At 56.8% G+C, this 23,446-nt stretch overlaps 4 protein-coding genes and 3 non-coding genes across 7 annotated transcripts, besides 1 other annotated feature; 3 read left to right on the plus strand and 4 right to left on the minus strand.

Moving 5' to 3' along the window:
* Positions 1–658: 658 nt before the first annotated feature.
* CYME_CMQ453C (probable cryptochrome) lies at positions 659–3,805 on the minus strand (the record flags this gene model as incomplete). The annotated part of the gene is made up of 1 exon (XM_005538259.1): positions 659–3,805. The coding sequence occupies one exon, from the start codon at positions 3,803–3,805 to the stop codon at positions 659–661; it is 3,147 nt and encodes a 1,048-aa protein (XP_005538316.1).
* A 380-nt stretch (positions 3,806–4,185) lies between these two features.
* Positions 4,186–7,406, plus strand: CYME_CMQ454T. Its single transcript, XR_002461589.1, has one exon. It is a non-coding gene; the product is annotated as a hypothetical transcript (transcript).
* Positions 6,176–7,893, minus strand: CYME_CMQ455T. Its single transcript, XR_002461590.1, has one exon. It is a non-coding gene; the product is annotated as a hypothetical transcript (transcript).
* A 153-nt stretch (positions 7,894–8,046) lies between these two features.
* CYME_CMQ456C (probable apyrase) lies at positions 8,047–9,612 on the plus strand (the record flags this gene model as incomplete). Its single annotated transcript, XM_005538260.1, has 1 exon — positions 8,047–9,612. The coding sequence occupies one exon, from the start codon at positions 8,047–8,049 to the stop codon at positions 9,610–9,612; it is 1,566 nt and encodes a 521-aa protein (XP_005538317.1).
* Positions 9,613–10,823: 1,211 nt separating this feature from the next.
* CYME_CMQ457C (Raf-related MAP kinase kinase kinase, delta-type) lies at positions 10,824–13,352 on the minus strand (the record flags this gene model as incomplete). The annotated part of the gene is made up of 1 exon (XM_005538261.1): positions 10,824–13,352. The coding sequence occupies one exon, from the start codon at positions 13,350–13,352 to the stop codon at positions 10,824–10,826; it is 2,529 nt and encodes an 842-aa protein (XP_005538318.1).
* Positions 13,353–13,914: 562 nt separating this feature from the next.
* CYME_CMQ458T lies at positions 13,915–17,590 on the plus strand. The gene has a single exon (XR_002461591.1). It is a non-coding gene; the product is annotated as a hypothetical transcript (transcript).
* On the minus strand, positions 16,881–23,159 carry CYME_CMQ459C (UDP-glucose:glycoprotein glucosyltransferase, precursor; the record flags this gene model as incomplete). Its single annotated transcript, XM_005538262.1, has 1 exon — positions 16,881–23,159. The coding sequence occupies one exon, from the start codon at positions 23,157–23,159 to the stop codon at positions 16,881–16,883; it is 6,279 nt and encodes a 2,092-aa protein (XP_005538319.1).
* Positions 22,794–23,446: part of a sequence feature (possible transcribed region) that runs on past the window's edge.

Below are 23,446 nucleotides of genomic sequence, written 5' to 3' on the forward strand. Positions count from 1 at the left end.
CACTGATGAGACTGGACCTAAGAGACTGTCTCCTGTTTGGATGGCGTTGTGTAAGTTGCACAATAGGGACACGGCGTTCAGCAACGTGCCCAGGCGACGTGGCGTTCATCCAACTGCGTATCTTAGCGTGACTGCTTTGTAGAAGAAACGCCATTGTCGATTGGACACCAAAGACGACATAAAGCCTCTCCATGGCTTGTCTTGAATCTACAGGATATATTCTTTTTTGCCGGATACCTGCAAGAAACATAACCAAAACATGCACAGGTATACAAGAACGCGCTGCTCTACGTAAAACAACAGAGCGCGCGTAACGCACCCGATTTTTCTTCCGATGAACTGGAAACAGCATATACACCAATGTTCCGCATGCAAACATCCAAGTGGCAAGCCCAAGCTGGCCCTGTCACAGCACGCTCGCGAAAACTGCAGTTGCGTCGCCGATGCGGGTATGCCCCCTGCAACCGGGTATTCAAGGGACACCAGGTGCACAGCAAGCGCCTCGTCACAAGCGTACACAAAGCGACTCCCACACTTGCTTTTATGTGATGATTCATGCACATCGAGATCAGTACAAAGCGAAGCTCGCCGATGAAGCACCTGTCTTTGTCAATGCACGTCTGTCTATCGGTGTGTTTCTATGCTTGTCGTGAAACAATCATCTGCGCTTGTCGTCGCTCGCTGGGCAGCGCGTGAGGCCGTAGGCGTACGGACCTCGCACCCCGCCGTGCGCTCGACGATCCCACTGGCCAGTGACCTCTAGTCCAAGCGTATTCCGCAGAAAGTGCTTCATTTTCGCAACAGTTAAAACGTGACCGAGGCAACGGCTTTTCTGTCGTTCATACGAGCGGCTCCTTTCGGAGGTCGTCGAATCCTCGCAAGATGTTCCTGCAGCAGCTAACTCTGCTTTGAGCGCGCGCAAGCGAACAAAGTCCGTATGTGGTCCGAAAACCGTATTCGGTGTGAAACGATAGTGCTGCATCAGGAAGCGCGCGAAGCAGTGAAACGGTTGGTTAGGTTGCAGCGCTATCGCTGCCAATATCTCTTCGCGTTCCGCTACACCGAGCATGCTCGCTCGCGTAGGATTGCGCTGGCCTCCACGTCGCCGTTTCTGTGGCTGCGCTGGTTCCAGGGTCACGCTCTGCGCACTCGTCGTGATAGGCGAGAGCTCCCGACCAATGTCCGCAGTCTGGACACGCTCCAGCGGGTCATTCCATGCTCGCAACTGCTCGTTTGCCGTTGCCGATGCTTGTTCCTGGTTGGCGGCAGCATCCTCTGGACCAGTTACCCAGCGGAGAAACTCATTGAGTTGCTCGGGACGCACTACACTCAGTTGCGAAGACGACCCCGAAGAGCGTCCGCCAGGCTGCATCGCACCAACTTCAGACGCTCCTGCGTCCGCACGTTCGATCCAGGAGGGCGCGTAGCCTCGTCGTTGTCGTTGTCGGCTTTCTGGCACCAACGCTGCTGCTGTATGTACACTGCCAATGCCGAATGCTCGACGACTGTGGTTACCATAGGAAAGCGACTGAAGAGCGTTGTGCTCGACGGTCGGGGCGAGCTCCTCAATGATGGTCGTTGAGCCCCTTGAAAAGCGATCATGAAGTGCGTATGGCGTTCCATTCGTGAAAGAGAACGTTTCCATCCCGGAATCGTCCGAATCCGATGCAGATTGCTCAAGCCACAACTGCGGCTGTTGCAGATCAATTAAAGACCACAGGGATCGGGTTGGTTGTCGCAGTACAAATACACGCCGCATGAGGTCCATGGAGTCGAGTGCTCGCGCTCGAGCCGTCCGCGAGTCCACCACCGGATGCGCATAGCAAGAGCCCAGCGCGATACCCGCTTGCGCAAGCACTGAAGCTGGCGCTCGCCACGGACGATGGACGTAACACGTAGGCAGTGCGGCCAATTCGGGTACCCAGCGCTTCACGTACTCACCATGGGGATCTTCTCTGAGCCCAAACGTGATCGGATTGACGATACACGCAAACGGGAACGCATCGGTGTGGCAGCCTGCCGTCCACTGCCACCCGAGCGTCTGACAGGCTATGTCCCCGTCGAGAACATGATCGTAAAGAAAGCGGAGACCATGCTGCCACGGAATGAGAAGGTACTTGGTCAGGAAGCCGGCGATCATGAAACGAATGCGATTATGCAGGTATCCAGTGGTACGCAACTCCCGAATCGCTGCGTCAATGATGGGATACCCGGTTTGGCCGCTTCGCCAAACCTCGAGCATGCTCTGATCGTTCCAGCGCCAAGGAAAGGCGCGGAATTCGGGCAGTAGCGGCTCTTCGAAGGCCTGTGGATTGTGAAAGAGCAGGTGATACGCGAATTCTCGGAGGCACATGTTTTTCAGGAACGCCTTCACCGCGCTGATGGTCTGTTGTGCATCTGCTGCATCGGTGTGGGTACGTGTGTTTGCCGCGAGCGCCTCGCCTGCTGTAGCGTGACGCTCACGGTTCAGGAGCGCATGCCGTGTGCTCCTTGGAGCCGCTTGATCGGTACCACCACGACCTCCGTCGTCGTTGTCATCTGCTTCATCACCATTATTATTATTATTATCGTCGTCGTCGTCATCCTCATGATCGTAGAGAAAGTAGGTCGTGCCACTGGAGCCTCGTGGTCGGTTCACTTGAACCCGAAGCGGAAACATCGGCGCTCGCTGCGGCTGATAACCGGGAACTGCAGCAGTAGCAGTAGCAATAGCAGTAGCATCCATGGAGTGAGGTGTTGCACTGATTCGGTGTGGCGACTCCAGGTAACCGTTCTGCTCCCTCGAATGCGCTGGTATTCCATTCCCTAGGGAAAGCGCGCTAGGCGCGTCCGACACGATGTCAGCCATGATTGCTGCATACAGCTGCCGCGGGCTAATCTCACCGAAACGAACATGCATGGAGAGGCGGCTCGTGCCGTCGAGCGCACAACGAGACTCTCGACGCCCGAATTTGGGATAACGCTCTCGGAGAAACCTTGACAACGTAATCCACGCTGCTCGCTCACCGACAAGCGGCCACATGCATTCCATCTGGGCACACCATTCCGGACTGAGATCAGAGACCAGCTCCAGCTCATGAATCTCGACATGGGAAACGCGTTGCCGTAAACCAGGCAGCGTCTGCAGCCTCAATGGCGCTGCTACAGGTGGGGGCGGTTTCGGGAAAGCGAGCCACTTTTCCATGAAGGGGTGAAACTCATTGAATGGCTCACCGTTGTCTTGAGCAAGCTCCCACGGCTCCACAAGAAGTTCCGATTTGAAGCTAACGAGTTCAACATTCCAAACAGCAAGGCGTTGTTCCAACGTTCGGTCCACTTCTGCGGCACCGATATCGTAGCAGCGGTTGAAGTAGACTGCGCTCGCATTCGTTTCCCGCGCCAGCTCCACAATGCTTTCCACGAGGCTCCCCTGCAGAACCACCAGCCGCGCATCTTCGCCGTAGCGGTGCGCGAACTCCCGGTCCAGCGCCAGCAGCGACTCTCGCAGCCGCCAGCGCCCTGCTCTGCCAGGTTTACTCATCCACGGCAGTTGCGGGTTCCAAACGTACACAGGAACCACCGGCATACCCGTTTCTGCAGCCGCACAGAAGGCAGCATGATCATCTATTCGGAGGTCGTGCCCCCGGTACCATACCAGTATGGGGCGCTGTGTCGCGCCCTGCGCTGCAGCCACTGCGAGCGCTGGTGTACGTCCCGGTGGCGGATGCGCGTTCACCTCCCGCCCCGCTTCGAGCAACGGGGAGCTGCTCAAAGCAAGCCACGGACACTCCTCTCCACTAGTTTCTGAAGGAGGATACGCGGGCATCACACATGCAGCGTCAAGTTCCACAAAGCACCGCTGACGTCCTCGTGTATCGACGGGTGCTGTTCGCGCGCACCTTGAACCTGTATAAAGCAGGTACCCGCAAGCACTCGGAACAAACCTACCACTTTGTCGTTACGAAGTCTACAAGCGACCAGTAGCGTACGACAAGTGTACCAGCACCCAAGTGCCTGCTTGATTGTCCCGGAAACCTGATAGCACAGAAGCCTTCCGTTTCGGACACCGGTTTGGAGGGGTCAGCTGCGACCAGCACTACGAGCACCACCAGATAATCGATCATATATGGACATTGAGGACGTCGAGGTCGCGATGCAGCGCTGCTGCCGCCGCTGCCGCTGCGCAAGCGATCATCGACTGCCCGTAACACGATGCGTAGGATACCTATGTGCTGGTGCAGTGGAGGCTGCACGTGTCGGTTGCTATGGTCACGTCTGGTGCATGTGGGGCAATGAATTTGGGTGTAGGAATCGTGTATGGAGCCTAGGTTCTCCAAAAATCTTGGACAAGTTGCAATGAGGGGTAACGGATCTAGGTGTCGTTGGAGGGTGCTTGGAGGTCATTTGTCGGGGTGCTTGTGTGTCGCTCCTTGAGCGCTGGCGTTCGATACATCACCGGAATCAAGATGACTCATGACGCTCTTGAACAGCGGTTCGTAAAATAGCTGATATCGTGATGCAGAGCATAGGTACAGGCCCCAGGCTTTTCCGTTCTTGATGTGGAGCGTGCTCGAATCGCGCATGCTTCGAGTTTTCTGTCTTTCTGGTTCATGACGGCGCATGTGTTGCTGGAAGAACGACGAACAAAACTGGACGTCATGTCTCGGCAATTTGTTCACCAGCTCATATCGATCGTTCACTGAACGTGTCTCGTCGAATCATCGATGCCTTTTCGAGCCACACCTGCTTGGATCCTCGTACATATCCACGGACGACATTCCGCAGCAGCGTGGCATTTCTGACGCGGGGCGCTTCTGGAGGCCCCCGTCTGCTCGGTAGACATCTGGAATAGGTCAAGGACGCGCGCTTGAGTCATCGAAGCGACTGCTTCTGGTGGAGCGCAAGTCACCACCACCATCCACGAAAAAGGCGTAGACGGATCGAGAAATCTCGATCTCGTGTCTAGCCTGGATTCTCCTTGCGCGGCTTGTTTCATCATGGGAAACACCACGTTCCAAAAAGATTCTTTATCAAATGGAACATCGTGCTTTTGCGTGTGCCGCTTACAGGTTACGCATCGAAGGCATCGCCCGGAACAAGCCAGGAATTGCCGTGGAAGGCACCAGAGGCGCCAACGAATGAAGACACCAACCAGAGCCCTCTGTAGCCGTCAAAGGCATGTACCGGGATGTGAAGCAAGCGTTCACCTGCCATAGGACGACGCTCGGAGGAGCAGAAGGTGCGGTTTATGTATTAGAACATCTGACCAGCGTCAAGTGTTTTCGCTGCGAAGCGCGCTCCGAGGCTATCTATATCGAAGATGCATATTGCAAGCGACGCGTAGATTGGAACTACTGCTTCTGCATGAAATGCGTCGACAGCATCCATACGCGGCGAATTCGGGACTGGAACGTATCCATCAATACCCTTCGACTGATGATAAGGGGGCCGGAGGCACGCGAGAGACAGGCGTCTGGAAAGCCGATGAATCGAGAGAGACGAAAACGTAGCATTTGCACAAGAATTCCGCAGCGGCTGGTATCGGAGACAGTGGCAGGAGTCCCAAACCTTACAGTGCGCACCTGCGTTACGAGGCCCATTCCGTCGGAAGCTCAGGCTGGTCTGGGCGCGTGCACCATGATGATGATGACGACGACGCGCTGGTTGCCACAATGATGTTGCTCTGGACATTTCAGCTACAGAAAAACGTGCAAAACCTGATAACCAGCCACAGATGCATGGACACGAGTCAAGGCTCTCGAATCTTGCTTGCCATATCAATGTCTGCGAAAAGCTTGTACGAACACCGCATCTCCCGGGGCGAAGGAGTTCGAGCGCTGCACATGTCCTCGACTGGCCGGGAGGCATGCTGCAGGCTCGCGACACCCAGACGATAGCTGCTGCTGCTGCTACTGCATGCGTTCTCGGGAACATCTTGTAGGTATATTTCAGCGCGAAACGCATGCGTCGACGCTCACACCACCTCCCTGTACAAGAGCAGAGCACTTTGACGAATAAGTTTCACAGCGTACCGAGGCCTTGTCCGGCGAATCGACTCGAAAAGCGCGCTTGTTTGCTCTTGCCCCGCATCGGATCGCGAGTTATCCAAGGTTCCGATTCTTCATGTTCGAAAGCGCTGCGCCTCTGCATGAGTTACTCGGGAAAATAGATGACTTTATACGGCAAACAGCGTCAGCATTTGATTTGTCTAGGACGAGGTCTGCAAACGACACCTGCGTGGATGTCACTGCAAGCGCAGCGTTACAAACCTCAACAGCTTCTGGTACCGGCAAGTGAGCGCCCCAGGGCCAACACAGCTGGTTCACGGCTCTCGTTATCCAAGCATACAGCAGGACGCTTCCGCCCCACACGAGTGATTGCATGCAAAGTACAGCACAGTCACGATGAAGGCACACTCGTTGCGCTACTGCTTGCGAGAGCACACGGCAGCAGGGCCAACCGTCACGTAGAACACCCACGCTTGATCAAGGAAGAGCACGCCGCATCGCTCGTGAAACCGGCATCCGCTACAGAAACACCCCAGAAAGAAAAGTTATTCTATTCACTGAAACGGATCGGATAAAGGTACGCCATCCGATCAGTGCACAAGCCAGCGTAGCGCAGCCTGGTATGCAGTTGGCCCGCAACGCGTTACGCATCTGCAAGGCGCATACCTGTCCGTCAAGGAAAAGAACACGCAGCAGCTTGTATAGCACTAGCGCAGAATCACCAGGATCCAGACCGTAACAGGCAGCGTTAAACGTAGCACAGCACCGCGTGATGAAAGCAAAGCATCCACCACAGCTTCCGGTTTGCACAGCACAGGTGGTATTGCCGCTTCTGCGAAGACGCCCAGTGCGTCTGTTCGCTGCCGCAGCTTCAGTGCGTCGCTATCCAGCACAGCGACGCTCATCTGACTCCTGCAAAAGACAACAGCAAGCCGAGGTGACATCGGGAACACCTCCCGCCGGCGCTCGTATTACTGTTAATTCGTTATGCTGTCCTGCAAAACACCAACCAGTTGCAAGAGGCACACGCCAGACGTCCCACTGCCACTAGTCATCAGCGTTCTACTGGGTCCGAGTGTCACCTGCTCAGGCACGTGTGCTTGCAACCCTGTCATTTTCAGATCTTTAGTACCGTACCACTAGTCATCAGCGTTCTACTGGGTCCGAATGTCACCTGCTCAGGCACGTGTGCTTGCAACCCTGTCATTTTCAGATCTTTAGTAACGTACCACTAGACATCAGCGTTCTACTGGGTCCGAGTGTCACCTGCTCAGGCACGTGTGCTTGCAACCCTGTCATTTTCAGATCTTTGGTACCGTACCACTAGTCATCAGCGTTCTACTGGGTCCGAGTGTCACCTGCTCAGGCACGTGTGCTTGCAACCCTGTCATTTTCAGATCTTTGGTAACGTACCACTAGTCATCAGCGTTCTACTGGGTCCGAATGTCACCTGCTTAGGCACGTGTGCTTGCAACCCTGTCATTTTCAGATCTTTGGTACCGTACCACTAGTCATCAGCGTTCTACTGGGTCCGAGTGTCACCTGCTCAGGCACGTGTGCTTGCAACCCTGTCATTTTCAGATCTTTGGTAACGTACCACTAGTCATCAGCGTTCTACTGGGTCCGAGTGTCACCTGCTCAGGCACGTGTGCTTGCAACCCTGTCATTTTCAGATCTTTAGTAACGTACCACTAGACATCAGCGTTCTACTGGGTCCGAGTGTCACCTGCTCAGGCACGTGTGCTTGCAACCCTGTCATTTTCAGATCTTTAGTAACGTACCACTAGACATCAGCGTTCTACTGTGTCCGAGTGTCACCTGCTCAGGCACGTGTGCTTGCAACCCTGTCATTTTCAGATCGCTGCCCTAGCTTTCCTCAAGTAACGCGCTACCCCAAGGCATTCTTGGAGCGCCCCACGAGCACGAGCGCGCGACATGTCCTATCGCCGCTTGACGGTTACGCAGCCAACGCGTTAGGGCAAGTGTGTCTCAGCTGGTGCACTGTCAGAGGGCGAGGCTCAGACGTGAACCGCCAGAGGGCTTGCTTTATGTATAGTTTATGCTAATACCGCAGGGCAAGTCCTTTCAAAGAGGCTCCCGTTCAGTCTCTGCCGGCTCTCTGGACAGCGACAGCGGCGGTTACGGTCGAGGTGCAGTACGTCCCAGCGAGCGGCGAGTGTCGCGTTCTCGTTGGTCAGAGATGGTTGGCAGTGCCCATGATCGACACCAAAGCGGTTATAGGGGAAGTTCGAACTCTCTTCCGACGGCCAGTAGCCGGCAGAGCAGTGTCGACCTTGAAACTGGTCGTTCGCTCCTGGACGATGCCGACGAGAACGACAAGGAGCGTCGGGGCCTCTGGTCCCTGGGTCTCGGTTTTGCGGCGAGCTCTGCGGCGAGTTCGTTGCCATCTGGTTCGGCTACATCGCTTTCAGGTACGAACGGAACGCCTCCCTCGACGAGCATTGTCGAATGGCTGCGACAACGCTCGCTGCGTGGCCTCCTGTACTGGCTTCTCGCCCTGTGTTGTATTGGCCTTCTGCTGGACTACTCGGTGAATCACCTGCTGCATCACAGCAGTTTCTTAGGAAATCATGGGCATGACTATAGAAACCGGGACATGTATCGACCCGACAGACCATGGGGACCGTTTGTTTTCGGGGTTATCACGGACATGGATCGATTGTCTGCCGTACCTCACCGCTCGAAAGCATCCAAAAGCGAGTGGATTGCGTATTTCCGTCGAGGTGAACTGGAATACCGTGTACACGACGCTCGTGGAAACCGATCAGCTGAAGGTGTTTGGACTATCCGCTGGCACGAGCCTGCTCCCGGTGTTCGCTTGACAACGCAACTGAGCGAGGCCGGACGCGGTATGGAACTCAGCGAACTCGTTTACTGGCGAGGACGTTATCTGACGCCCTGCGATCGCACCGGCATCGTGTACGAAATTCTGAACGCTCGCTTACCGAAACCCTATGTAGCATCGCGTTACGTGCTCGCTACCGGTGACGGTGAACACGCGAAAGGTTTCAAAGCGGAGTGGATGACCGTTCAGCATGGTGCACTATTCATTGGCGGACACGGCCGCGAAACCACGGATGCACACAACGGCACTCATGTGGTGAACGACGATGCGCTCTGGGTGAAACGCATCGCTCCAGATGGTGTAGCGTTCGTGGAGCACCTCAACTGGACGAACCGTTATGAACGGCTACGTCGAGCAGCGGGCACCGCATTTCCGGGCTACCTGGAACACGAAGCGGTTGTCTGGAGTGAACGACGCTCCCAGTGGCTCTTTCTTCCACGACGGTTCAGCGTCGAGCCATATGATGAACGAGCAAACGAATTTCGCGGTTGGAATGGTTATCTTTTAGCAGATGAGAACTTTCAGAGCATTCAGCTCAAACACCTGAATGTTCGTGTCGATGGTGAGCGCGGCTTCTCGTCTGTGAAGTTTCTGCCGTTTACCGGTGACCGGCTTGCCATTGCGTTGCGAACGATCGAACACGAGGACGAGGGTGTGTATCGAACGTATCTGACAGTGTTCCAGGTCGACGATGGTCGCGTCCTCTTGGCCGATACGCCAGTCGGTGAGCACAAGTACGAAGGCATTGAATTTTTATAAGTAGCGGAAGCACAGCGTCATCCTGTTCGCCTGTTTGTCTGTCTGTTTCCACGTCTATTAGTACGCGTATGCGTTGATATGTACGTGTTGAGGTTGCGGGCGTGGCTCTCCCAGCGAGCGCAAACAGGACCTGGTGCTTCGCAGGTAAGCGGCAACACCGCTCGCGTATCACTGTGTTGGCGGTGCCGGCTGCGTCCCTGCTGATATCCAGTTTTTAAACAAAAATCAAACCAGATCGTACAGTCTACCTCAACCGGATCATAAACCGCTTTTGAACGAAAACTTACCAGTCGCTCGAATAGGTGCCCGAGTTCGTTTCGCGTCTCTGACCCAGGAAAGCGTACACGTCCATCATCTCGAGCCGGTTAAGGCCGCAACGCTGTCACCGCATCATGCCAAGCAGCAGCACCTCCGATGGATACGCTAGCCCGTGCTTCGATCTGTTCCAGACACGTAGGCTATGTGAACGTGCCAGAAGCGTCGGAAACGCGAGTCTCAGACGCGCTGAGACACACAGGCGCTACAGGCACCTTCGTTGGCAGCGTGACGCTGACTAGTGAGCATGCGCTCGCCGCAGTGCTCTTGTTGCTGTTGTCGTCATCGTCGTAGCTGGCACTGCGCTCATTGCAGGTTGCATCAGCGAGGTGTATTCGACTCGAACTAGGTTTCGAGTGTGGTGTGCGGCACCAGTCTACGATCCCGGTACTAGCGCAGAAACGAAATTCGAAACACTGCGGCACAGCTGGCTCCTGGTAACGTCGCCTCGACAGTGCCTTTCATGAACAAGAGGCAGCCTTGGATACGCGTACGAAACGCTGAGAAGCGGCCTCAGCGGGCACCTGCTGCGAGGTCGCGTCAGGCGGATGTCCCTGGTGTTGCTTGGCTGCATCGACACCGATGCTCAGCCCGATACGCCAATGCTGCCGGTGACTCAGAACGAAACCTCCGTTGCTCAGCAAACGCTCTCGGGTGCCTCAATCCTGGAATCGCGTTCATCCTCGAGCGTAGCGTTTCGGTTGGTCCAGTGATACCGCGGCTGCTGAACCTCGCAGAGGCAGTTCCCGCTATGCTGTGCTATGCTGCTTCGCGGGGGGCATTTCGTGCCCGACCTGGACGGCTTCTCCGTAGCCCCCTAGCCAGCAGATCGCGGAAGCAACAGCAACAACGACGCCTCTGTTGAGAGGCGCTCTAGATCAGCGCGCCTGACGCATTCAGAGAGCGGGTGGCAGTTTCGACATGTCCAGTGGCGCCAGGGAGAGCGGTGGCGAGTACCTGCGCACAAGCGCGGTACGCCCTGTTGTCGTTGTCGTCGTCTCCGTTCCGGTGAGCGCACTCGGGTCCGCAGAGCCGGCATCCGCGATACCCGCTGCGGAACAATGCTCCAGTGCAGTCGTGCCTGTGGTTGGCGATACCGTCGCGTTTCGCCCTGGTGGATACTGAGGCGTACCCGCCGATTCCAGTCGCAGCCGCAGTTCCCGATCAATACGCACCAGTTCCTGGTACACCTCTGCCATCGAGGGTCGCTTCTGTGGCTGCTCCTGTAGACAACGATTCACGAGCTGTACATACGCGCGCTTATCCTCGTGCTGCTTGCCGGCAGGCACCAGCGGCATACTCAGGCAAAGTCCTTGAAAAGCCACCGCCACCAGCACCTGCATCGGCTGTAGACCAGCAAACGGAATGCGTCTGGTGATCACCTCCCAGGCGACCACACCAAAAGAATACACGTCGCACTTCTCGTTGTGCGGTTCGTTACGAATGACTTCGGGAGCGGTCCATTCGGGCGTGCCTCCGGCAATGCGACTCGTGAGAAACGTTCGATGTTTCGCACGGGAGAGCCCAAAGTCCGAGATTTTCACCCGCCAGTTCTCGCTAACGAGGCAGTTCATGGACTTGAGATCCCGATGGATGATCGGTGGATGGCAAGCGTGAAGATACGTCATGCCACGAGCAGCGTCCTGCATCATGGCTAGGCGCCGACGCCAGGGTAGCCGCACGCGGCGCGACGGGTCTGCAGGCGTGTGCAGCAGGTCAAAGAGGCTCCCACGCGGCATCAACTCGATAACGATGCAGAGGTTCGGTGGTGCTACCACAGCACCGAAGAACTGCACGATGCACGGGTGACGCAGGTTTGCCATGATGTCGCATTCGGCGAGAAACTCGTCGAGTTCCTCCGCGGACAGCGCTCGATCGAGAAGCGAGCGTTTCACTGCGACCTCGGTGCCTCGCCAGAGCGCTCGATGCACCGAGCCAAAGCCCCCCGCCCCAATATGTTCCAGAATCTGCAGCTCGGACTCGTCAATACACCAGCGACGACGAGCGCTCACGAGCGACTGCTCAGGATCAGGCTGTGTACATCGATGACCGACTAGAACGGGGGCCCAGGCTGGCGACGATGGACCCCGGAGGCTGCCACTACTGCCACCGGCACCACCGCCATCACCACCACCGGCACCTCGTCGCTGTTGTGGTGTTCCCAGGGCGCTCGTGACCGTATTCGCCTGTTGTTGCTGTTGCTGTGAATCCGCAATCGTTGGCGTCGTATCACCCGTTTCGGAATCATTGGCGATATCTTCGTCCATGGGGACAGGCTCGGGTCGGAAGAGCTCCTCACTGGATCGACTCCGACCCGAGGCTCGTTCCACGTCGGTGTCGCTGGCAGGCTTGGCGTTGGCGGCCTTTTCGCGTTCGCGGCGTCGCTGACGCAGGTACCAGACACCAACGCCGCTGCCCAGCAGACAAGCGCCCAGCACAGGTAGCACAGTTGCCACCGCGATGACCCAGGGCGGAGCACCTCCGGTGCCCGAACCTGGCCCCTGGAGCGTGCTGGTCGTTGGTGCGACACCCAGCGTTTCAACAGTCCCGCCAACGAGTGTAATCGGTACACCAGCTGTCCCGCTCATGGCACCGGAATTGACGTAGTTCTGGAGACCCTGCGTCGCGTTCTCCGCTTCAACCCCGCGAGGAACAATTGCGGTATAGGTAGCGTATACGGAACCTGCGTACAAGTTCGTCAGATAGAACTGCGAGGCATCGAGTATGCCGTTTGTGCTATTTGCCATCCACCGTTTCAGCTGTTCGCTGTAGAGGCTGGTAAACTCCCCCAAGGTCAGATTACGAATGTAGAGCGTCGCCTCCATGTACAAATAGTTGCTGGCAGGCGAGGGCATTGCTGGTGTTGGTACCGGACGCGCTTGTTTCTGGCCAGTCAGGAAGGTGTCGGGCGTAGGCGACGCACTTGGTGCCATATACACTGGAATGTTCTCGTCGACGAGCGTAACGTTCACCGCCGCCGCTCGCGACAGCGCACCACTGTCAATCCAGTCCGTCAGCGCTATGCGGACGGAGCTCGCGATTCGTGTAGGTACCTGAATCATAAATACTGCAATCCGAACCCGAGGCTCATAGTTCGTGAGCGTCACGGGCGGCGCGTGGTGCACCGACGGATAGTGCCCCAGAATGAACTGCTGCAGGCCGGTTTCCAGCCTTAACATATCGTTCTCGTTCACGCTGCCGGAAGATGCGCTCACATTTAACCGTACCAAAAGCAGCTCATCGTCTCGTGGCCAGTTTGATGGTGTCGGGCTCGGCTGCGGCAACGAACTCACGAGTAACGTCGGCGTCAAGGAAACGGGCTCCACGAGCGGCAACGTCGAGGTGGCACTCGCTGGCCCCGAGCACACCCCCAGGAGCGCTAAGATGACAAGAAAAACGATAAGGACCGCACGACTATTGGTCATTGCGACAGCATACCGAGAAAACAGAACCCTTGCTTGTTTTTTGCTGCCGCCACTCGAGTACAGCCACAGCCAGCGAACGTTCCCAGTTTGGGTCCGCGCATCGAGTGAGAAACTGACCACGATTGTGGCGCTGCTGCCTCGATGCGAATGCGCCGCTGCGATCCCAGACGTCTCCGGGCGCCTCGTACTGTTTCCTGATCAGAATTGTATAGTAATAAACAATTATAGCAATATATATCTACCTTTGGTGTTGGGCGATTGCGGACAGCACCGTCGAGGAACCATCCCAGACGTCTCCGGGCGCCTCGTACTGTTTCCTGATCAGAATTGTATAGTAATAAACAACTATAGCAATATATATCTACCTTTGGTGTTGGGCGATTGCGGACAGCACCGTCGAGGAACCATCCCAGACGTCTCCGGGCGCCTCGTACTGTTTCCTGATCAGAATTGTATAGTAATAAACAATTATAGTCATATATATCTATCTTTGGTGTTGGGCGAATGCGGACAGCACCGTCGAGGAACCCAGTGACACACGGATGTGTTTTCGAGATGGACAATGGGCATTCGTCGTTCCTAGCATTCGAAAGGGTGTTGATGATGAGGATAACGACCGCAGCGATCCCGATACGAAATCGGGGAATTAGTGTACGTCATTCATAGCATTCGACGGGTGTCAATAGGGATGTCCATGGCGGCGATCGCGTGACGGTTTCCGTACCTGGGGTTGTTGTAGGCGCAAGCGGTGCATATACGGACGTTTCCATCTGCGCTTCATTCTCGATTTGGCTCTTCTTGTTCGTATACAGCATCGATGTGCGATTCGGAACTGGCATGCTAGCCTGTGGTTGATTGCGGGAGCGGCGTGCCCTCGTATGTCCGCCGTATCGCCTTCTCTGGAAGCTGCACTGCAGTGCTTGAACGCTTGCTCCATCTCTCGGCAGTTGTTCTTCATGAGCACAGAGGGCTTGCCTCGGTGCGTCTCTCCGTGTTGGCGCCATATACCATAGTGCGGAATTACCGCGTCGTTCTGGGCGATGCTGTCCGTGAATATGCTTTCTGGTGGAAGCGCGAGCGCATGCTTACTCGTGCGATAGAGGATTTGCAGAACGCGATGTTTTCCATGATGACACGCAAGAATCGCGAGAAAAATTAAGACTGGTGGAAGCATACGAAACTTTGCAACTGTCGCTGGTCCCATGACGCGAATCGACGACGCACTCTGTACTGAAAGGGATCGCTGTGATAACGAAGTCCGAATTCTAGACCCTTTTCTACGCACACACACACATACACACAGAGAAGAGCCGGAAGTCTCCGGAAGTATACCCCACGAGATGGATCATAGGGCTGCTGCGGGCCTGCCGTTTCGTCGATAGCCACAATGAGATGAGGATTTATCGTCGCAACGGAATCGATCATGTGATTTGAGAAGGTCACGAACTGGTCGGCAGGAGCTTGTGAAGAAATCGTCAAGGGACGCCGTCGAGGTTCTTCGCTCGTCAAAGTCATGCGACGGAGATCTTTGGACGCACGCTGTTGTTTGCTTGAAAAGAAAGATCGAAAACTCGTACCATTTGTGATTTGAACATGCTACGCGTCAGGAACGCAGAAATGTCGAGGCTCGTACATGTGAATTGGGCGATAATTGCGGGTGTTTTCATTCTGAAAAGAACGATCGAAAACTCGTACCATTTATGATTTGAAAATGCTACGCGTCAGGAACGCAGAAGCGTGGATGCTTCTACATGTGAACTGGGCGATGATTGCGGTTATTTTAAAAATGCCTGTTCGAGGGCGTTCCACGTCATCTTGATGCCCGTCACCGGTGGAATTCAACCCGCCATACATCAGAGAATCCACTCCAAAAAGCCGATCGAGCATCAGAAAAGTCATGTATGAATCCGGACGCCGATATCATTGCACACGGAGTCTCGAGGTTGCAGATCCAAAGCACGCTCGGAAACAACATTGAAAAATAGGTTCAGAGCGAGTAGTTCAGTGTTCCGCGTTCAGGCGACACGGGTATATTGTCGTCTGGGTATGCGATGACGCTCCGTAACCGGACAAGCGACCATCTTTTCTCTCTAGACGCCGCCAAGTTCCCCGAATCCCATACGAAACTTTCCGTCGAGATCGACGGCTTGGTCCTTCCGGGGAACCTCCTGGTCTGGTGACATGCCTCGAATAGACGCTGGATATGTCACCGTTTCCGCAGCCTCCATGCGAAGACAGCTGCGCGTTGCGGTGCCGTGGCCGGTGTCAACTCGCGACCCATCCTGCATATGTGCTGCTCGGTCGTTGCACAAAGCGATGGCTGGTGGTGATCCACGAACGTTTGCGTCAAGGCCCGTCCGACAGCGCTCTCCGCACAGGCACGCGGTGTCCATCGTTTTCCAGGGCTTCAGGTTCGATTTTGCGTCAAGGCGCCGTCCTGAAACGGCATCTGATCAGCAACAACAACAACAACAACAACTGCATATGCACGGCGACGACAAGTCCCGAATCCGCTGGATACAGAGGGTGCACGACCCGTCTTCGCTCCAGTTGTATCACTTGTTGGTGTCGCAGTATCGCTGCGCTTATGCGAGTCTCAACCTTTCCATATCGTGTATGCATCGCCTACTATATCGTAGCGCTTCACACAAGAAAACTTGGCGGCATCGTGCGGTGTCATGCGAGTTTAGCATTGTATGCTTTGTGATGCACGAACTTCGGAGCAACCAGGATCTGCTTTCGAATGACCGGATGCTTTTTTGCGTCACGAGAAACCCTCCCTCCATAGACACTGTGAAGGACAAGTGTTGCGCATAACGCGCTCCATGCCCGGCACTTTATCACCAAATGCGCTTCACACAACAGCGTGCCTATGCCTGCATTCCTGGGTGGCGCACGACGCCTCTGGCGCTCGCAGGATGCTGAGTTCGGGTATGCACCACAAGCAGGCGCCCGGGGTGTCATGAACACGGCCGCCACTGGGGCCACGGCAGTTGCCAGAGGCGTCAGCGCAGGGTACCGTGGGCGACGCACAAACGCACTGCTGGAGCGTTTTCTTATGTGGCTTCGTTCATGGTGCAGGATCGGTGCAGTGTAGCTGCCTGCTGATGATGATGCTCACCCGAGTGCGCGGTTGTCTTCGGCAACCGGGGCTACGACACCCGCTCTGCTGTAGACCCATGTGTTTCCCTAGGGATCCCCAGAGCGGATCGGGGCGTCAAGCACACATCATAGCAGGTATGCAGAACACGTCCGTGCGAGCATTCCGGGAACAACAGCAACTGCTACAACGACGAGTGTACCCGTGGTATCGCAACACCGTCGCCACCGGCCAGCGACATTGCCATAAAGCGGCTACGCACAAGCGCTGCAGCTGCCTCTTGAGTCCTCTGCTGCTGCTGCTGCTGCTGCAGCTGAGCACCTGCCTCCACATTCCGACTCGCTGGCGCCTTGGCGAGGACAAACGTGTGCCCAGCAGCGACCCGGCTATGCTGCAGCATCGCTGGTGCTCCCGGGCGCCTTTTGTGCTCAGCGTAGCTCATCATGACGGGTAGGGTGCATCGATTGCTCCCGCTGTGCAACGAATGCTTCCCAGGCGTGGTCATCGACCAGCGTCGCTGCTGCGGTAGCCTCTGTATCCAGTTCGTCCCAATGCGGAATGATACGGCGAGCGCTTTCGAGTTTCGACTCGTGTGTACTCGGATTATTACAGAGATCAATGGTTTTGGCACGAGCCTTGCTCTGTTCGCTGCACCAGGTCTCGCACCAGAGCCATTCGGACGGTAGGGATTCGAGGGGAACCAGCGGTTCAGCAGCGTTCATGGTACCGCTTTGCTCAGCCAGCGGCACACTTGCATAGTTCGGCAGATCCTGGTCCAAATTCGAAAGCGACTCTGGATCGGCGCTCAGTCTCTGGTACAACGCTCGAAGCGTGTCACCGGCACGGTGTGCGCGAAAACGTTTCAGATCAACAACGAACAACGCTGATATGTGGTACGGTTGCCCGCGTAGGTGTTTCGCCCAGAATCCTCGCTTCCAAAACCGATACGCATCCATTTCGGGACGATCGTCACAAAACGGCACGAAACCGTAGACAGCACGTGATCCGAGGGCCAGCTCCCAGAGCTCACCGAGGTCACCGCGAACCACTTGATCCGAATCGATGAAGATGATACGTTCCACATCCGACGGGAACAAAACATCTAGGAATAAAATCTTATACGCCCAGATCAGGCGCTGTTTCTCGTGCTGCGGCCGTAGCCATCGAGGCCAGGCATACCATACCAGTTCGTAGTCGAAGCCGAGGCGATGTGCTAGTCGTGGCAACTGGGCACGAAACCTGGGCGACAGAAAGTTGCCCACCAGCCAGAACTTGCAGCGATACCTCGGTGTCGCTCGGACCGCACTCAGCATCATGATTCGAAGCAGTCGTTCGTACAAATGCCCAGAGGCAATCGAGAACAGATGTATCAGAGGACGCTTGTCCGCTGATGATGACGACGACGATGATGCGCTCGGCGGTAGACAGAGACGCTCGCGACGCTGCACTTGTGACGACGTCCGAAGGGCAGCGACGAGCGCCCAGACGCGCTCATACCAGGTACGTTGCAGGTGCGCCACACGCAATAGCAGCAGCGGCTGTGACTGTGTCGACTGGCCCCACAAGTCGTCCACAACCAATAACGTGGCGTTGCTGGCATCGATCGGCTGCAGGTCCACAAGTCTAGCGGCATAAGGCGCGCGTTGCGCCTCGACAAGGGCAATCGAGAGGTCATCGCGTTGCCTCCCGAACGCCGAGGGAATCGGTATCGGCACAAGACGCCAAATGCCCGGTGTCAATGCCAGCTGAAAGTAGCCGGAACCCTCCATCACGACAGTCTCGACCCGAGACCGACGCTCACGACTGCAGTGATCCGGGTGTCGAATGCCGCCATGCTGCTCCAGGCGTAACGCGAGGCCAGGTGCTCGTGTAGACGGCTGCCGATCGACGACGAAGCCCTCTACGATGAGCTTGCTCAGTTCGTATCGAATGGAGCGATGCGAAGGCGTACCTGGGGGTGCCCACTGCACCAGTGCCACATTGTCTGGATCCAGCTCAGCATGCTGCACTGTTGTGAACCAGGTTGCTGGTGTCCGCAGGTGAACGCTGTGGATCCGGTGCTCGGCAAGTCGATCGAAGATGACGCTGGCGCTGGTACCGTTCGCCAGGGCATCTGCGAAACGCGTCACCAGCTTGGAGCGTACGTACCGCGGCTGGAGCAGGCGTCCGTCATCGCCTCGCCACTGGAGTCGCGGGTTCAGCGTGACATCGAGTTCAGCGTCGAGTGCTTCGCCAAGTAACTTGCGTAGCACCAGGGTGAACGAAGCATCAGCGGCTGTGAATGGTGCAATGAGGCCCTCTGCTCGCAGCGCGCTTCCAGTGTGCTGCCTGGGTACTGCGGGCGCCTTGCGATACCGCAGTGCAGGCACCAGGTGCCGCAAACGACGAAGCGAGTCAAGCGGTAGCTCGCTGGGCGACTGCTGCACTAGAAGCGATCCGCCACTGGGCCTGCAGCTTCCATCCAAAACGTCTGCGAGGATCGTGGAGATCAAGACCGCATCCGCTTGATGCGACTGATCCACAGGGCTGCAGCGCCCAGATAGCGGCTTTGTTTGCCGAATGATGTACGAGCCGCAACGAGCCTCCATCAGAGCCGCTTCCCGCTGGAGGACAGCCTTGAAGAGCGCAGCGGCGTGATGTGCCCAAACCTCGTCCCGATCGATTCGATACCGTCTACCGTTGACAACGAGCGCTAGTTGACCTGGGTCGACGCCCCAGCCGCCAGAGAACAACAATCGGAGCCAATTTGGTGCTGGTGTGCCCGTTAGGGTAGGCGCTGTGGATGCAGGGCTCACCTCCACGCCACCACAGATGCGCTCCAGGCGCCGTCTCAGGGCGTCATCGAGTTGCATCGAAGAGCGCGACGCATTCGCAGGTGTCGCTGTCCACAGCTGCATAAGCGATCGAGCAACTGGGCCCGCCTGGAGACCCGTATGAAAGAGCCCGAGTCGTACCGCAGACGGCCATGCAGCTGCTCCCGGATGGTGTGACGGTTGCGTCCACTGCTGTTCCGCGAGTACGCGCATCGCATCGTGGAGAAACCTGCAGCCGAAAGTTGTATCCAGGTCGAGAAGAAGCCACACGGTCAATGGCGGCTGGCATCCATCGTCGTGGGCGTCAGCCGCATCCACAACTGCCAAGCGATACGGGATGTTCAGGAGATGCACTGCATCGCCCTGGGTATGCTGTTGCTGCTGTGCAAAGAGCGCATCCCAGAGCAGTGCAATCGACTGCAGGCCCTGCTCGATGTGCTCCTGCTGTAGCGCTGTCGATCCCGAGACCAGCTGGGATGTTGCTGAGAGCAACTGCGTCTCAAAGGCCGGCACAAGCACCAGTCTCGTTGCCAGAACCGCAGCAGTGGCGCTCTCCTTGCGTCTAGGCGATGGATACGGCCCTGGTGTGACCGTTGTCGATGTGCGCCAGCTCGATGTCTGGTAGACAACGTCGTCCACACAGGCTGCGTCGGGAGCGAGTCCCGCGCGTGTCAGCTCAGCGAGTCGCTGCACTTCAGCGTTCAGGTATCGAAAGACGGTGGACGCATCTACGGGATCCTTTGCAAGGTCGCCGATGCGCTTTCCATTCAGAGCTAGCAACGCTGACGTATCGGCAGGCAGACCAATGCTCCGTAGCCACTGACGAGTGCGTACTTCCGCGTGCACCAGCATCGCGCACTGGCTCGAGTCGTGAACCTTTGCAGCAGCAGCAGCGCCGCCGCTGCGGAGACCGAACAACGCACCCAAGACTCGCTTCTTGCCGTGCGGATGTAGAATCAGCGATTCGTAGTCGTGTTCGGCATCGAAGCTGGACGAGGTCTGATTCGGAGAAGCCGCTTGCATGCCCGCTGCTGTCTGGAGGAAGACGCGTCGGACCTGGTCAGCTCTTGGTGGTAACGGCGGCAGCGCGATGGTGCTCGAGCGGCCCCCGAGTCCCTGCAGCATCCACAGTGCAGCGAGCGGGTGTTCCCGCTGTACCGTTGCGTGCAACTCGCTCAGAAACGAGGCCGCTGCTCGTCGGGAACGCCGCACATGCAGCAAGTAGTATACTGCTCGGCAGATGACCGCATCCGTTGACGGTTCCAATGGAGAGCGCCTTGGGGGGAGCTCCCCAGGCGACTGGAGATCACCGCGTCTCCATCCCAGCGACCTCAGCATGCCCAGAGCGCGCGACCAAGGAGAGCGTGGTGCACCCGCGGTGTCACCGGCTGAAGCGTTCCACCGGTACGCTGCCTCATGCGGTGGCACCAGCACCAGCGATATCTGAAAGGGAAGGACGGGGTCGCGGTTCTTGACCCATTGGATCAACTGAGCGGACGCTTCGAGTCCAGCCGCGGAGCCTGGGTTCACAAAGGCCACCAGCCGGAAAGCGTTTCGACGTAGTTTCGGAAATGCCTTTGCGCTGGGGCTCTGCAGCAGCTCCTGGAAGCTCGGACTCCAGTTCTGGTATTTGCGATCCCGCTCTATGTCATTCAGGCGGAAAATGAAAAGCTGCTCCACCGATTGTACAGGATCGCTGTCGGATTCCTCTGTACAATCTAAGAGTGCCGGTAGGTAGAGGCGCGTATCGACGATTGTCGTACTTGCTTCAGCTTCGCTTTGACGATGGGTGATGTTCGCAAGAAAGCGTTCTCGATCATCAATCGCCGCTGTTTTCAGCGGATCCATCATGTCCCAGATACGGTAAGCAGCCAAATGTGCGGCAGCGATGCTGGCGGCACAGAGCGCCACCGATGAAGCGTCTGGGCTGACCTGTCGTCCATTGAGAAATAAGACCGAAGGCAGGTTGTCCCAGTGCAGTTCAGGATGCAGGCGACTGAGGTTCTCCGCAGACGCTGTGAGCAGAGCTCGGCTTTGCGCCACGGAAGCCGCAAACGAAGGCTCTGCCTTGGCCTCCTTCCAGAGAGCGGCGCCAATGCTCGGAAGATCATTGCCCAGCTGCTCGATACCCTGCAGCAGCGATCCCGTCAGGTCCATCAGCAACTCCTCTAGCGTTTCAGATGCACCAGTGTGCTTCGTCGCTTCCGACCAAAGCGATTGCATGAGCAGCGCATCCAGAGTCGCTTGGATTTCATCCTTATCGAGGTCCTGAATGTCGATCGCAACAGATCCTGCGGCACCACGCTGTCTGACATGTTGCGTCTTGTTGCGCTGCAACCAGAGCGTCTCGTTCTGCTTCGTGTCTAGCACCACGTAATCGGAGCTTTTCAGCGCCAGCTCTACTGTGTAGCCGCTTAATGACATCATCTGCGTCGCGTCACTGGAAAAGTCGGCCGTTAGCGCCGCTCGACTCGGTGCCGCTCTCCGCATCCGAATGACGTAGACGAGCTCGCAGTTCTGGGCACGTTCACGGACTGCACGATGAAAAGCGGAGAACGCATCGTCACGGAAAACATCTGTGTACAGAATGGCAGCGATGAGCGGTTCAGTACCAGACTGATCGGTCCAGCGTTTGTCGCCCGGGACATGCGGCGCTGCTGCACTGCCACCGACACAGCCCAGGACCGTATCCGACGGCAGCAGGAAGCGTTGGGAGGCAAGATTCCAGCGATGTACCTCGTCTATGTTTCGCGGGAAGCGACTGCGACAAGCATCAACATGATGACCAAGGGAAGCGAGCGCTGCTTCATCGGCGATCGGGATGCGTTCCGCACCGCATACGAGGAGTACCCACGTGGAGTCTACTGCGTTCAGAGCGGGCTCCAGCTGATCGCGATCGTCCGTCTCCAAACGCTCATGGAGCTGTAGGCGTGCGGCGTAAACACGCTGGACAACGAGTACTTCCAAACTTCTCCACGCTTGGCGAACCGCTGCAGTCAACGCGTCAGCCTCTACTGAGGAAGTCAGATCAGCGGCAGCTGCGGTCCACGCAAGCTCCAGCCGCGTTCGCAGCCAGCGTATGGCACTGAGCTCGCGCTCCGAGTCCGAGTTAGCGCTGCGAAGTAGATCAGTCCCGTCCGCGATCTGGTCCAATAAACTCCAGAACAAGCGATCTGAATATATTCTGCGTATGCCTTCTAAAAGCTCTAGCGGCAACGATGATGCGTTCCAGGGTGCTACTACGTCAACGTGGAGTGCCTTCACGCTGCGCCGCACCGCTGCAGGCAAAAAACTCTGCGAAATACCGATACATAATGATGCACAGATTATCAGCGTATACACCGCGCATACCCACAGTCCTAATGAGAAACGTTGTCGCCCGAAGCTCCGCATCAGCACCTCGGCTGCCAGCTCATGCGGAAAGCACCTGGCTGGCAGGGCGTAGCAGGCTTGAGCGGCGACAGCGCGGTAGCATCCGCTGCCGCCTCGGCTGGGAATCGCTCCTGCCTGCGTCTGTGTTGGGCCTTCGTTCAACCAGGTACACCAGGGGCCGTGCTTGCGCTCGAGAGCGCTATGCAGGAGGAGGTGCTTTCGTCGTCCAGTGCGCACCGTTGGACTCGATGCATACTCCCGTGCTGCTTGCTGGTACGTTCGTTGCCAGCGTAAGCTGCTTTGACTGCCTGGTGTTAATGCTGGGGCAAAGGCCGGGCGTTTGATGGTGTAGTCTGAAGTCAATGCATGGGATCTGGTGTTTCCGGAAGCACGCTCGTTGTAGGTAGTCGTGGAATCGACGTCTGGTACGCATGAGATCTGGTGTTTCCGGAAGCATGCTCGTTGTAGGTAGTCGTGGAATCGACGTCTGGTACGCATGAGATCTGGTGTTTCCGGAAGCATGCTCGTTGTAGGTAGTCGCGGAATCGACGTCTGGTCCCTCACGAGCGCTGCAGCGTTTCTGGGCGAGCTCGAGATCGATCTTCTCGTTGGGTGTATCTCGTCGCTCGATCCGACGAGCTTTCGGGTGCTGCGTGTTCTGGTGGACACTTGTCACGTCGCTGCTAGGTGCGCTGCCCCTAGTTTTCCCGAGGGGCACCACGGCTTTGTCATAGATGCAGGGGTATGAGGTAGTCGTACCGATGAGGACGCATGGTGCTGCGGCGAGTCGCTAGCGCCCAGACTCATAC

The sequence above is a fragment of the Cyanidioschyzon merolae genome, chromosome 17 (assembly GCF_000091205.1).
Source record: "Cyanidioschyzon merolae strain 10D DNA, chromosome 17, complete genome".
Lineage (NCBI taxonomy): Eukaryota > Rhodophyta > Bangiophyceae > Cyanidiales > Cyanidiaceae > Cyanidioschyzon > Cyanidioschyzon merolae.